Genomic DNA, 16058 nt, shown 5'->3' with positions numbered 1-16058 from the left:
GATGCGGAGAAGCTTAGCCGGGGACCGATGCTGTCCAATTGGAGGGTCCGAATCGAATTCTCCACTGGCAGTGAAACAAACCGAGGATGTTCAGAAGCCGAGCAACAAACCCGCCAAGAACGTTTACTGTTGTATTATTATCCGTACTCTCGTCTTCCAGCAAACATCAGTCCCTGGCCTACTAGGGTGCCCAGCGGCGACGTTGGTTTCACAGTCAACAAAGGAAAAAGTTGGGGCTTTTTGCATTCAGTTCTTGGGGGCAAAAGCACACTCTCATTCCAAACTCTAAATCCCGGCATTCTGTTGAGGAAGATGCCAGAATTCTTCCGTGTCGTCGAGCACACGGTCAGTTGCTCTCATTCGCGCGAGTATGTCGGAGCGACCGCGAATGGAGACGCCGACAGGCCCCAACTCGCCGTCAAACAATACATCCCGCTCGACAACCCGAACCCGCAACCAGGCGATGTGACCATCATTGCCGCACATGCCAATGCATTCCCCAAGGTCAGCACTCTTGCTGTGATGTCAACTGTCAACTTCATCATGATGATCACTTTTCCTTTCCCATTCTGACCATATTCCCAATTTCAGGAGCTATACGAGCCGCTATGGGATGAAATCCACAAGAGGATAACAAAAAGCGGTATCCGCATCCGGTCCATCTGGATTGCCGACATGTGGAATCAAGGGCAGTCCGGAGTGCTGAACGAGAAGATTCTCGGAAACGATCGTATGTAATTACTCACCAATGACTCCCCGGTGGGCGTGGGGATGGGGACCACAAGGAACAGCAGTGAAGCTAATAATCTACTCCGCAGCTAGCTGGTTGGATCACACCAGGGACCTGGCCAACCTGATCAACCTGAAGCGCGATGAGATGCCGCACCCCCTAGTCGGCATCGGTCACAGCATGGGCGCCGCACAACTGTGAGCATTCCCCACTAATTACTCTCCCTCCCTGGTCCTCGGTAAGACTGGCGAGAGAGCAGTTCAGAACTCAGATAACCAACTCTTGATTTCCCTTTGTGAAATTACAGCACCCATCTCGCCCTGCAAAACCCGCGCTTGCTGCATTCGCTCGTCCTACTCGACCCGGTCATCGAGACGGGCATGACGGGCCTGGGGCCGGCCCGGGCGTCCACGCGGCGGCGCGACCTGTGGGACTCGCGCGCCGCCGCGGCCGCCAAGTTCGCCCAGTCCCCTTTCTACCAGGCCTGGGACCGGCGCGTGTTTGACCTGTGGGTGCGCCACGGCCTGCGCGACCTCCCGACCGAGCTGTATCCTTCTTCTCCTCCCTCGTCTTCCGGGAGTGCAGCAAGCGGCGGCGGCGGGGGCCCGCCCGTCACGCTGACAACGACCAAGCACCAAGAGCTCTTCACCTTCCTACGGCCGACCTACCGCGCGGGGAGCGACTTGCGTGATTGGGCAGGCCACGACGGCAACGGCAACGACTCCGACCCCGACTCCCAGAAGAGCCGGTTCCCGTTCTACCGGGCGGAGCCGCGACAGGCGTTCGAGCGGCTTCCGGAGCTGCGGCCCGGGGTGCTGTACGTGTTCGGGGCACGGTCGGACATGTCTGGGCCCGAGGCGAGGCGGGCCAAGATGGCCCGGACGGGGACCGGGATCGGGGGCAACGGCGGGGCGGCTCGGGGCCGGGTGCGGGAGGCGGTGCTGGACTGCGGCCACCTGGTGGCCATGGAGAAGGTGGCCGAGTGCGCCGACGCCGTCGCCGAGTTCCTCCCCGGCGAGCTGGCGCTGTGGCGGCGGGAGCACGAAGCGGCGGAGGCGGAGCGGAGGAGGAGAAGAGAGGCGGCGGCAGCCGCTGGCGGCGGCAGGAGGGAGGAGATGATGATTGACGAGCGGTGGGAGAGGGAGCTGAAGGCCAAGATGTGAGCGAGTTCTCGTCTCCTAAGAGAGATGGTATGATGGTCGTTGTCTTATTCCCAATGAACGCTTGCTGGATAGCGAAGAGGCAAGATACCTATATTTCTCTTCTTTTTTTTTGGCATTGCATATTGTTAGACGAGTGGCGCATAAATTGAGAGCAGCTAAACAGCGGAAAGACGAATCTGTCATGATGATGGTGAGGAAACGTTCTGGTTCGAAGAAGAGAGGTGGTGCAAAACTAATTAGGTAATAAATAATGCTTATACATCTTCAACTCCGATCATTGTTTCCACTCTATTTTGTGTCCCAACATCGTCTTCGCATTTTACTACTAATAATACCTCACGTCCGATAGCCCTAGGACAACCTGGCTCTTCCGCACAACCCGTAGAGCAACTAATAATACCTGTAAGGTTGTTAGGTAATCACGTGGCCAACAAGGTGCCTATATTACCGGAGCCTCTCGGAGGCGTCCGCCAGGATGACCTCAGCGTCCTTGGCACTGAGCACCATAGTCGAGCAGCTCGGGAACGCGCCGGGGACGACGGGGAAGGCGCTCGCGTCGACGATGCGGAGGTCTTCGACGCCCCGGACGCGGAATTTGTGGTCAAGCACGGCCATGGGGTCTTCGTCGGTGCCGATGGGGCAGGTCGAGGTCGCGTGGTGCGAGAATGCCTGGAGCTTGATATACTCGGCCTGGGACTCGTCGGAACACTTTTTGTCGCCGTCGGCGGTAATCTCGTTGCCCGGGCAGGAGTATAGATCGTCAAAGGGTTGTCGCCCTCGTCCCCGCCGGCCTCAATCAGGAGCGTCATGTACCCGGCTCTTGCGAGGTCCGCAACCAAGGTTCCGCCTCCGGGACCGCTACCGACGACGATGTAGTTGTAGGATGCTGGCGCGGCCGGGGCAGCAGCGATTGCGGAAACTGCGAGAGCTGACAGCAAGTGGGGACGCATCTTCGATTCTTGAACGATCCGACCCGGCTATGAATCATCTGAGGGGTCCAGACTGAGCAATGGCAAGACAAACGGGCCCGCGAGGGGCGGACCAGCAACCTTTTGTAGTGGAGGAGTCTCGCAGCATGTTGCACCCATTGTCTCGCAGTTTATTTATTAGTTACGTTCTCGATCGACCTCGGGTCCTGCGCGGAGGAGGGAGGAAGGGGAGAGGGTGTGGGGGGATCCGTCTGGCCGTCTCCTTCTCTCCAACGGCAACCGATTATTATGCCATCAATCTCGGAAATGGAACGACAGCCGATAGGTTTTTTTTTTTCAGAATCTCATCCAAGTGAACCTACGTGGTCTGTTGGGAGAGCTCAAGTGGTTGCAGCAGGCGGAATTTGCTTGTAATTACCGATCATTGGCCTTGGCTATTAAATTACCTGCAGGCCGGAAGGCAGGAGCAGGAAACCCAGACGGCGCTTGCTCCGGGTCCAGTCCGAGTTACAATCCTTTTAGGCCCTTTTTGTTTAGGTGGCAGTCCATGGCAGGCACCTTGGCGGTTCCATGGTGTGGTTGCATGCTATGGAACGGACCACGCTTTCGCAATTGACACAAACCTGTTCGGTAATGACTCAGCCTGCGGAGTTGGAGTTGGGTTGGAGGGTCGATGCCTGGAACGATGCGGAAGGCCTGACCCGGATAATGGGAAGTCCGAGGTTCAAAACCCGAGGAGGGTAACCTCAGGTATCACAAGAATGTAGGAATAGAGGTAGGCAAGTGGATACCAGGAAGCCTTCCCAACTCGGGCCTGATTATTAAATGGAGTGACCTGAGGCTGCGTGGATCGAACTGTCCTTTCTCCTACCGTCGCTGACTTGAGATAGCCCCTCTTGATTGTAACCAGGGTAGGTACGCAAGTGTGGCAGGCTCGCATTCACAGGCTTGAGCATGCCTGTTGGCTAAACAAGCACACCAACCTATCAGACGGCCTTGGCTTTCAACAGGAGCTCGCGTCGTTTCAAGTAACCTACCTAGGGAGTATTGACCGCTTCAATCTCCTCTGATTTTCTTCCTTTTGTTTGTCCTTTCCTTTTCCTACTGCATTCCTTTTTCTCTTTCGTCTCTTCTCTTGTGTTTTCTGCCCGCTATCTTCTCAAGCATGCTAATACTAATTAAAGCATGGGGAAGGGAACAATCACATTCGTTTGCTTCTTTCCCTCCTTTGCTTGAACAGAAAGAAAACTTTAAGCACTGGAGATAGACGCTGTCGATGATCTGGATCAATTTGCTTTGACTCAATCAAGGATTGAACGGCGCGATAACCTTGCTCGATTCAAGTACCTCGTTCAATGCGGTCCATGCAAGTCCTTGGGCTCCTGCCGGTACTAGGAACTCTAGGTTCAGAAACGTAACAAAGACAGTGGGAAAAAAAGGTTTTGAGATAGAGTTTATAGATTAAATTTGAGGATATCCGGATTGCAAGCCGCTATCCAGCTTGGGAGAGGAGATTATGGGTTGTCAGTTGTCACTTCAGCAAAGAAAGACCTTCGATTGTCTGCCATTGCCACACAATTATTGAAAGAAGAAGAAAAAAGTGCGAGGAAAAATAGGAACAAAAAAGAAAACAAAGGAAAGAAAAGTGGAATCTCGTGATAAAGGGGTGTTTAGTTAGTACCCGGTGGTTAGTGCTGACTAATTAGTTCAGTACTACCACCTGTCTCCCGACAGGTAGGGCCAAAACCCCCAGACGCCCAGATACAGCCGGACACATCACCACCAAATTTCCTATATATTTGTATCTTTACAAAAAGTATAATCAAGTTTAATTACCCTCGTAATAGTAGCCTCAAATAGCTATAAATAGTCTAATTATAAACTAGGTTCTAAAAAGCTTAAAAATATAGTAAAATTCAATTCTACCTAGTTATAACTAGTTAAATAATTAGTTATATAACTTGCCTTTATCTCCCTCTCCCTCTATATTATACTCCTTATCCCTATCGCTCTTAATCATAATAATACCTTCTCTTTTAGCCTCCTAGCGATAGTTATTATCTTCTATCCCTAGTATTACTATCCCTAGTATAACTATTACTAACTTGTAGGTATATCACTTCTTAAACCTCCTAATATCCTTGATAATAGCTATATATAATGACTTTTTCTTAACCCTAGATAGAGATAGTGATTTAGTATCCTCCTCTTACTTATCTTTACTATCTATAAAGTCAAATCTATTATCGTTACTATCGTTAATTAACATTATAGATATATTATTAATCTATATCCTAGGATACTTAGGGGATAGGAGTTTGACTTCTAATAATGGCTTCTTTACTAACCAAGGGATTAGGACTTCCTTTCTATCTCCTAAGTTAAAAAACGCTAATAGCTAACGCTCCTTTAGTAGAACCTAAAGAGGGTAGTTATTATTAAGAGGAAGATAGTTATTCTTATTAGTCTTTTCTAGAAATTTAGTAAAGGTTATTATATAAAGGTAATATCTATTAGTACTAGGAATCTTATTTTTAGGGCACTTCTTCTAGACTTTATATTCCTCCCTATAATCTTATTTAATTTATTTAATAGTAATATAGGTAACTTTTTAGCTAATATCTTAAATAGCCTTAGTATTCTTCTAAGCCTAGATCTCCTAAACCTAATAAATATACTAAATAGTTATATTTATTATAATCTCTTCTATTAACTTAATAAGTTAGCCTTATATTTTCTTAATAGATAGTATAATTAGATAGGCTCTCTTGTCCTTTATAAACTTATTAAGATATTTATATATTAGCTAACCTTTATTAACTATTAATATAATATCCTAAAAATATTCTTATATTAATAAACTAAAAAGCTTAAGATATTACTTTTAGATATAATTAATACCTTTTTATGTATATATCTATTACTTATTATTAGGAATTATTATAGGATATCTAATAGCTATATTAAATAATACTTTTTCCTTAATCTAATCTATTATAATATATTAGTTTAATAGAAAAAGACCAGTCTTTTTAAATCCTATTATAATATTTTAATATCTAAAACTAACCTCCTAGATTTCCTAGAATCCTTTAATAAAGTCTACCTATATAAATATAAGATCGCTATTTTAAACTACCTACTAGAGATATTATTAATATACTTCCTTAAGATAATAAAAGACCCCTATTATTATAGGCCCAGGCTCCACCCGGGCTAATCGATAACAGGCTATACCCGGTTTCAGACTAGACCTATATACGTTCGTAGGGCATTCGTAGGGCATACGCTTAGGACCCGGTTAGGCTCTAACCTAATACCTAACCAGGCCCTAACCAGAGCATATACACACTCCCTATATTAGGAAACAGAACCCCCTCTCGGCACCTATACTTACTTTCTCCTCTTTCTTTCCTTAAAGTAGTTAAATATAATATTATATACTTATCTATAATTACTATAAGGCTAGTATATTATATTTTAACTACCTTCTTTTCAATAGTAACCCTCCTAAGCAAACGACTAGTAACTTAGTTATAGTAGAATCTAGGATATATACGCCCTTAAGCTTGGCGGAGTTATAAGAACTTATCTACTCCCTCTAAGCGGCGGTAGTATAGCAGAATACTATAATCGACTCCCTTTAGGCGTCCCAGACTTAACCTATATTAACCCCTAACTTAGTTAGGATATCCCTAGAGAGATAGCGGCCTTAAAGGAAGCGCCTCCTAACTAGGGAACCTTTTAATAGTAAGAAGGAACTTTTTATAGCTTAGAAGAGTATAATAGAATATATCCTTATAGTAGATAGAGACTTTATCGGTTCTAACTATAACTAGTAGGTTTTTATCTAGGGAAACCTAATATAATAGGTTTAGACCTAGGTCATAGTATACTATAAATCTATAGGCCTAAAGATTAGATATAACCTAGCTTAGTTTCTTTAATACCTTGAGAGCGTCTTTTCCAACCCCTATAAGAAGATAGTAACCCTATTAGAGCTTGAGTTCTTATAATAGAGAGATAATAAGCTGTTCTCTACCTTTATTATCTAGTTTAAGGCGAAACTCTCGAAGGTAGGCGGTCTCCTTTAGAATGATAAGATATACCTAATTAAACTATAATAATACCTCTCTCTAAGACTTAAGTATATAGTTATTAGATAGGGAATTCCCTAGGATAACTATATAGTAGTAATAGAGAGATACTATAAAATTATAATAGACCTTAAGGCTCTCTACCTAGGTAATAGATACTAATAGATATAAAGATAATAGGTAACGTCCAAGCTATAGAGAGAAAAGGATATAGATAGGAATATACTAATAATTAGTATTAACTTAGTATAAACTAACTTATAGAAGAAGGGTCTTAGTAAGGACTAACCAAAGGGATATAAAGGAGATACCTTAAGGGCAAAATAGGTTAGTTAGGAGGTATATATAGTATAATAAGTAGTTAGAGCATATATCTAGTATAGATAGAAGGGTTACTTTATTACTAAGTATAAATATATATGACGAACCCAACTTAGACTTCTTCTAAAAGGGTTCAGACGAAGGTAAGTGATATAGGACAAGTATACAAGTCATCTAAGGGATTCGGTAAAGCCGAAGGGTTTACAACAACAGAGTTATCTCTTTATAGTAGTACGATGCTATTAGGAGTACTATAATATAAGGAGTACATTACTATCACTGGTAAACTCCAGAGCCCACCAGAACGAGTAACTAGCTATCTAATATACTTGTCTGGTTCCCTTATTCCTGAGTGTTCCCCCTTAGATTCCGATCGTGTGATCGCTGCTACGATCCTTCGATCATTATTCGGGTGCTTGCCTTGATCGAAGTACGATTACTGCGATCACTTTCTGATTGGTCCTTAGGTCTTATAGTTCCTGATTGGTTCCGTGTGCCTTGTCAGGTCGCCTTATACGGCTAAATCGTGACACGATGCCCCTCCCCTAGGTCTTTCGTCCTCGAAAGACTTAGGTCCGTTTTAAATAGCGCTAACACCCCCCCTTCTTGTATGTAGTCGTGTTTCCTCTATCCCCCTCCTTTCTTCTTCCATGATGTCGTCAAGATGACTAATCGTGTAAGAAAGAAGTCGAAGTCTAAGCCTGCTACGTCGACTCTTCGTGCTAACTATCTTTTAGCCGCGATTCTTTCCTCGAATAATCTTTTAACAATGCGCCCTTGTATGTCATACAAGTCTAAAGGCCTTAGTTTATACGAGGTTTCGAAAAGCGATTCTTCTCGATACGTAAAGTGCGTTTGTAACAAGCGTTCGAATTATAACGTTCTTAGCGTTTCTCCTACTTAGCTTCGGTCTATTATAGCTTAGTATTAAAAACTTGAGGATAAGCTTATAGCTACTAAGGAGCGGGTCCTTCGTCTTTGGAAATAGAAACGAATATAGTTTAAGAAGATAATAAGAGCCATCGCTTGGGGTATTAATAGTATAGAGGAGTTAGAGCAAGTAAAACGTAAGGAGGCTAAAGCGGCGGCGGTAGTAGAGGCTCCTAGGGTTACTACGTCTTCTTCGACCCCGTCCTGCTTGTCTACCGATTTCGGATAGCTTTAGGATTCCGTATATCCGGAAGTTCCTTTGGATCCGTCCTTACTAGCCGATTTTAGGTTGGTTTCGGGTCCGTCGCTTTCGGTCGATCAGGGTTCCTCTAATAGAACTACTAAAGTTTCTCGGGGCAATTTAGGTTCTTAACTAGTTCCTATAAGTTATCTTCTAGTCTAAAATTAAGCCATTTGACTAGATACTACAGTTCCCCGTTAATAATATATAAATCCAGAATTTCTTCGACGTCCCATTCTTCCTCTTCGTCTTCTGCTTCGATATTCGTAGCGATTTTGGCGTTCTTTGGCGCTAGTTTAAGAAGTGAAATATAAAAAACATCCGTCCGTAGTCGTATAGATAACGGTAACGATAGTCGGTAGTTAGATGTCGAAATTCGTTCTTTGATAACGAAGGGTCTGACCTTCTTAAAGTCTAGCTTCGTGCTTAGTCGTTTGGTTTACAGGTTTTATACGATTAGATAGACTTTGTCTCCCCTCTCTAGGCGAGGTCCCTCGAGCCTATATTTGTCGTAATAGTTCTTTATTCTGGTTCTGACAAACTCGAGTTCCTTTTTGAGTTTCTCGTATAGTATGTATATCTACTCTACTTTAACTACCGCTCTTGGCACTATAACCTCTGGTCCTTGCCTAAGGTCTGCTTCGTATCCGTAGTTCGTAAAGAACGATATGACTTTGGTCGTTTCTATTAGCGTTATATTATAAGCGAGTTATATTATTAGTAATAGCATAACCTAGTTATCCTATTAGTAGTTAATATAAGAACAGAGGTATTACTTAATAACTTGGTTTAATTATTCCATTTGTCTATTAGTCTACAGGTAATATACTATTAATAGTTTGCTATTAACGCCTAATCGTTATATTAACGCTTACTAAAACTTTAATACGAACTTAGTATCTCTATTAGTAATCTATTCTTATAGCTAAGCGTATACTAATATAACTTGCCGATAGATCACGTCTACTAGCTATTTAGCTATCTAGGACTCCTTATAGGGAAAGAAGTATACCTATTTAGTTAGGCGATCTACTATAGTAAGAATACTATCGTAGATTACTCCTATAGCTATATCCTTAGATTCTAGTAGCTTTGTAATGAAGTCTATTATAACTAAACTCTATAGTTTGTCAGCTATTAGTAGTAGCTGAAGTAGCCTATACGGCTTATATTATATCGTCTTGCTTCAATTACAGATGTCATAGCTCCGTACGACTTCCTTAACTCGTACTATTAACTATAGAAAGTCATAATGTTTCTTGACTTGTGTGACAGTCTTCGTAACTCCTTTATGTCCTCCGAGTTTCGATTTGTAGAGTTCTCAAATCATTTATAGCTATTGGTCTTTATCGTAGATATACGCTTTGCTTCGGTACCAGAGTTTCCTATCTTTTTCCTCTACTTCGCTAGGTACCACTAGTCTAGGTGCTGCTTAATATTATACCTCGTTAATCCTTTCTTCTCGAAAGATTATATAACATTCTCGGAACGAGTCGAGTAGATTATCTTCCACGGGTGTCTATATTTCGTAATATAGCGTTCTATCTATTTGTTCCTTAAATAACGGTAGCATTATTTCCATTCGTCCTTCCATGTGATCCGTTCGTCAGCTTAAAGCGTCCGCTTGTACGTTTTCTTTACCTTTCTTATAGCAGATCTCGAAGTTAAATTCCACGAGGAATTCTGCCTATCGTATTTGTCGTCTATTAAGCTCCTTCGTCGTCATAAAGTACTACAGATTCTTATAATCCGTATATACTTATACTAGTTCGATTGTACTACTAAGATATAGTCGCCATTCCTTAAAAGCTTCGACAATCGCAAGTAGTTCCTTATTATAGATTGGATAGTTAAGACGTGGTCCGTCAAGCTTCTTTGAAAAGAAGGCTATAGGATATAGCTTCCCTTGCTCGTCTCGTTGTCCTAACTGTCCTCCGATAGTATAGTCTAAAGCGTCCGTTTCTACCTCGAATAGCTTCTTAGGGTCTGGTAGTACTAGCACTAGATCCTTAGTGATGGCGTCGTAAATCTACGTAAATACTTGCTTATATCGCTCTTCCTATTAGAACTTAGCGTTCTTCTTGGTAAGCTTGTATAATAGTCGTACGATCGCTCCAAAATTCCTGATAAACATCCGGTAGAAGTTTATAAACCCGATAAAACTTTGTACTTCCGTAACTAATATTGGTCGTAGCCAATCTTTGATAGCTTTAACCTTTGAGGGTTCTATCCGAATTTGTCCTAGGGATATCTTGTATCCTAAAAATACCGTCTTCCTAATGTGGAATTCGCTCTTTTCCTTGTTAACTAATAGCTTATATATATATAATACGTCTAGCACTACTTTTATATACTTCTAGTGTTTATCTATCGTCTTAGAGAAGATAAGTATATCGTCGAGATAATATACTATAAATTTGTCAAGAAAGGGTTAGATAGCTTGATTAATTAGAGCTTAGAACATTACTAGCGCGTTTGTAAGTCTAAATAGCATGACAAGGTACTTGTAATAGCTATAGGGTGTCCTAAAGGCCGTTTTCCACTTGTCGCCTTCTTTGATCTATATATAGTTATAGGCTAATGGCAAGTTAAGACGTGTAAAATATTAGGCTCCTACTAACTAATCTTAGAGCTATAAGATTAGTAGTAACAGGTATCGATTCTTCATAGTCTATTTATTAAGTTACTAATAGTCGATATATAACTATAGCTTTCCATCTTTCTTAGGTACAAATAGGATTAGGTAGCCTACTAGCGATGTCGATAGGCAGATATATCCTCTTCGAAGGTTCTCCTCTAGATATCGCTTAAGTTCTTCGTTCTACGTCTAGCTTATATAGTAGATCTTAAAGAACTTTAGTCATACTCCTTCCTTAAGCTTGATCTCGTGATCCTATAGGCTATATTCTGGTAATCCTTCTAGATGCTTTGGTTCGAATGCTAGGTGTCCTTTATACTCCCTCGGTACTTCCCTAGTCTTATCTCGTTTCTCGGTTTTCTAATAATATACGAACTTGGTTCTGTCTATAGCGATGCTAGTGATTTCTCTTGTCTCAACCTATTGCTCTAATTACAGTGCTCCGCATTTGTCAACGGAGAGAACAGCTATCGGCGGTTTAGCTCGTTCCTCCTGTCGTAACGTCGGTGTCGTTATACTGCTTCTTCCAGAGTCTATAGTGGTCTGTCTGCCACTACCCGTCTCTTACAGTAGATCTGTAGGATATACCTTCCCTTGAGTATTGTCTATTCGCGATCCTTACGCGCTCCCTATCTTGCTAGTCGAATACGACTCCGTTCGGGGTCGTAGGTAGCTACCATTCTTCTAGCTAATGTCCGGGTCGTAGTCTTTATACTATAGTAGTCCTAGTATTATGTCCTTATCGTCGCCTATATCTATAATGCTAAATACGACTGCTATAGTCTTCCCTACTATAGTAATATCGATTGGTTTAGTCTCCCTATATACTTATTACGTTAGGAATAGCCCTTTAACTATACTATACTTCCGTTTTATCCTCTAGGGTATCTGTAGCTGATTTACAAGTATTAGCGAAATCAGGTTTATCTCTACTCTACTATCTACTAGTACGAGCATTTCGTATTACTTCTATTATGCTATTATCTATAGTCGCTTGTCTTACTATTATCGTCCAAAGATTACAGCGATTTCCTATATTTCTGCCGGGAGGTCTTAATATAGTAGTCTCTTATGCCAGTTCCTCCTATACTACACTACTACTTACCACTATATAGGCGTTAATGGTTTTTAGGCCCCTCGAAGGGCCCTAACCCGTTTCCTAGGTTAGTACTAACCTCTCCGATTGTTTGGCTAATAGTAGCTTCGTCAATTGTTCTCATTTCTATAAGCTATTAAGCGCTTATAGCTTCCTACTATTAGGTCCGTTCTGCTTTTTATCGTATAGTCTATAGCTTTATCTAAAGCTCCCAAATTCGCGATTTCTTTTCGTCCTTATAATAAAGATAATTATTGCTCTAGTATAAGTCCTATATATCTCGTCCTATTCTATAGTGCCTAGGCTAGGCTTGTCTTAGAACTACCATAATGCCTTCTAGACTCCGGGTTTCGATCTTCTAGAGTAATTTAGCTACTCTATTTCCCACGTCGTAGACCTATTCTATAGGGCGTAAACTTCTGTCCCTATTTTCCTATCAGGTCGGCTAGTGATTATTTTCGAATTTGTTATAGAAGTGGTATCGGCATTCGTATACTATATATTAGAACTAGGGCACTTATATATATACCTTATATTAAGGGTATAGTTACGTGGCGTTACCTAGAAGATATTAGAATTCTTTTCCGAATCCTTCTTACTATATATAAACTATAGGTACCCTAATACTAAGGTAGGAATATTTCTTCTAGTAGCTTTCCTATATACGTTTATCTTTTCCGCGGTTCGTATATATAAACTAATACTCTAGGTTCTATATATCATAGCTAAGTTACTAATTGTCAAAGTATATAATATAACTATCGAGTCTATCGTATATTATAGGCTGTTCCCCTTTGATGGTTTCTATGATACGTCGGAGTTCCCTCATTTCGTCCCTTATCTTGTCACTCTACTAGGTAAGTCGAGTTAGGCGTCTATCTCGTTCGTGTAACTCCGTATTAAGCCTAAAAACTTCGTTACGGTACCATTCAATCTATTCCTAAAGGAACAAGATATTCGGTCCGGGTCGGTCAACTCCTTAGGTATCGGTTGTCCACGATCTATCCTATCTCTACGTGACCGTAAAACCCTACTGCCTCAAGGCTAGGAGAATCGAAATCGGTGGCGCGTACTCCCCTACTATATCCTATTCGGCAATGCCTGTCTCGGGGTCTATAGTAACTAGTTCGGAGTATAGCGTCTATTCGTCTTTGCTGTTATTATCGTATTCGAGACTGTCTATATCGCTATCCCTGTCTTCGTAGCTCGTAGCTACTACTTCGACGACGTCCTTGGTTTCGTCGATAACCGTAGTTTCCTTTCCTAGGACTGGTTTCTAGTCTTTCTTCGGGCTTTAACATTCTTACCTATAGTGTCCTTTCTTTTTATAGTTATAGTAGGTAGTATTAGACTTGTCTTTAGCTATCTTCTTCTTGTCCTACTTCTATATTATATCTATATCTATAGCTCTAGGATACGTCTTATATAAGGTACTAATATACGCTCGCTTTTTCTTGTCATTAGCCTTAACCGTGGTTCCATTTATTTAACCTTGTTTCTACTATTCCTATATATAGAGCCGATCGTTAATTCTAATAGCCTATATGATATATTTATCTAGTGTTTTAGGCTAGTCATACTTATATAGCTTATCTTTAACCTTTTCCTTTAAGCTATTATAGAATAGTTACATTAATACCTTATCGTTAAGCTAAGACTTAAGTATATCCTATCTAAACTATACGGTATAAGAGGCTATTAACTTAGTCTATCAGAGATTAGTAAGTCTCTCTTACATGTAAATCTTCTCGTCTTTATCGCTAAAGACCTTCTAAAGCTCTTCTTCGAAACGGTTATAGGATCGAAAGACTGCCTATATAAAGGCGTCTCGGTCGTCCTCGTCTTCCTTAGTAAGATAGTCATTCTACGTAGGTTTGAACCATCTAAGTACCTTGCCCTCTAGTCTCGTGGCTACGTAGAGGACTTTGGCTTTGTCATCCGGAAACTTGTCGTCATTAAGCCGGAAGTAGGATCGGAGGTTTGTCAAAAATCCCGCGAGATCCTCCTTAGTTCCTCTATATTTGCCAGGTGGTTCGATCTTAATATGGCTTGCTTTGGCAGTCTCGAGCGCCTTGATTTTGGCGTAGGCCTCGTTGACCAGTTTCTGCAAGTGCTTTTCGCCGTTCTCGAGTTCCTTGATCCGAGCTTAAGCAGCCTTGTCTCTCTAGTCCAACTCCTGGATTCGCTACTAGAGTTGACCAAGCTAGGCAAGTAGCTATTCGGCCGTAACGTTAGTAGCCATATCAATGTCGAGGTCGAAGTCACCTCTGTTCTAAACTATAATAAAACAAAGGGAGTGATAGTAACGTATAACAAACCTAACTTAGACTTCTTCTAAAAGGGTTCAGACGAAGGTAAGTGATATAGGACAAGTATACAAGTCGTCTAAGGGATTCGGTAAAGCCGAAGGGTTTATAACAATAGAGTTGTCTCTTTATAGTAGTGCGATGTTATTAGGAGTACTGTAATGTAAGGAGTGTGTTGCTATTACTAGTGAACTCCAGAGCCTACCAGAACGAGTGACTAGCTATCTAATATACTTGTCTGGTTCCCTTATTCCTGAGTGTTCCCCCTTAGATTCCGATCATGTGATTGCTGCTGCGATCCTTCGATCATTATTCGGGTGCTTGCCTTGATCGAAGTGCGATCACTACGATTACTTTCTGATTGGTCCTTAGGTCTTGTGGTTCCTGATTGGTTCTGTATGCCTTGTCGGGTTGCCTTATGCGGCCAAATCGTGACAATATACCCCTATTAGAAGACTAGTATAGTAGAACTAGCTAAGGGCTTATATTTATACCTTAGAGGCTAAGAAAGAAAGAGAGGATAATAACTAGTCTAATAAGGAAGATAGGGAATAGGGAAAAGAATAGCCCTTGAGCAAAGTCTTATAAGGGGGCTAGAAGACTATAACTACTAAGAAAGCGAGTTTATAAAGATTAGTAGGAGAATAGATAGACCCCCTTTTCTTATTTTAGTCTTCCTTAACTCTATTAGCTTTATAAATACTTAAGTAGATAGTAAATATTCTAACTATAATATTATTAGTAAAAGGATATATTAGAAGCTTAGACTTAAGTAAATTAGTTTACTAACCCCTTATACCCTTAGTATTATAATAAAGGTATATTCTAACTAAAAGATTACTTAGATAGTCTATATTATAATAGATATTAATAGATAGGAGAGTTAGGTTATATTTTATATAGTTTCTAGACTAGTATAAGACATTATATTAGGCCTTCTATAGATAGAATATTAAAAGGTTAAACTAGATATAAGTACTAGTATCCTAGAGATTAGGGTATAGCTAGGACTATTTATCTAGGAAGTCGCTTTATAGCTTAGAAAGATAGGAATCTCCTAAATTATAGGTACTATTTTTATAGGCCTAGTTTAGAGAGTATAGAAAAGGAAGACTTCTAATACCTTCCTAGTTATAAGTATTTAGGAAATAATAACTATCTTAGAATCGAGGTATAAACTTGATAGAGGTATAGTAGAAAAGGGGAGTAGCTACTTGGAACTAGAGGCGACCCTAATAGAAGAACTTTATAACTTTGCCGACCTCTTTAATAAGGAGAAGGCTAGCAGATTACCCCTATACTACGGTACTACCTATTACTATATTAAGCTAAAAGAGGGCCCTAATAAGAAGATCCCTAAACTCCCTTAAGGACCCCTTTATAATATACCTTAAGACTATCTATTAGAGGTCTAGAAATAGTTTATTAACCTACTAGATAAGGGATAGATTCGAGTAAGCTCCTCTTTAGCCACTACTCCTATCCTCTTAGTAAAGAAGGCAGATAGGGGATAGAGATTCTATATAGACTACTAAGCCCTAAATAAGATTATAAAGCAGGACCGGTACCTACTTCTATTAATCAAGGAGACTCTCTACTCCTTAGCT

General features: G+C 41.4%; 2 protein-coding genes across 2 annotated transcripts; one reads left to right on the top strand and one right to left on the bottom strand.

The window, feature by feature from the left end:
* Positions 1-312: 312 nt before the first annotated feature.
* P884DRAFT_270393 (Alpha/beta hydrolase family-domain-containing protein) lies at positions 313-1893 on the top strand (the record flags this gene model as incomplete). The annotated part of the gene is made up of 4 exons (XM_069442343.1): positions 313-504; positions 592-730; positions 819-927; positions 1038-1893. The coding sequence occupies 4 exons, from the start codon at positions 313-315 to the stop codon at positions 1891-1893; spliced, it is 1296 nt and encodes a 431-aa protein (XP_069296730.1).
* Positions 1894-2337: 444 nt separating this feature from the next.
* On the bottom strand, positions 2338-2843 carry P884DRAFT_300435 (GMC oxidoreductase-domain-containing protein; the record flags this gene model as incomplete). The annotated part of the gene is made up of 2 exons (XM_069444764.1): positions 2338-2625; positions 2760-2843. 2 exons carry the CDS (start codon positions 2841-2843, stop codon positions 2338-2340), a joined length of 372 nt encoding a protein of 123 aa, XP_069296729.1.
* Between the last annotated feature and the right edge of the window lie 13215 nt (positions 2844-16058).

This window comes from Thermothelomyces heterothallicus, assembly GCF_042370625.1.
Source record: "Thermothelomyces heterothallicus CBS 202.75 unplaced genomic scaffold P884_scaffold_14, whole genome shotgun sequence".
Taxonomy (NCBI): Eukaryota; Fungi; Ascomycota; class Sordariomycetes; order Sordariales; family Chaetomiaceae; genus Thermothelomyces; species Thermothelomyces heterothallicus.
Note: the sequence above shows the minus strand (reverse complement) of the source record. Positions and strands in the feature narration are given on the sequence as shown.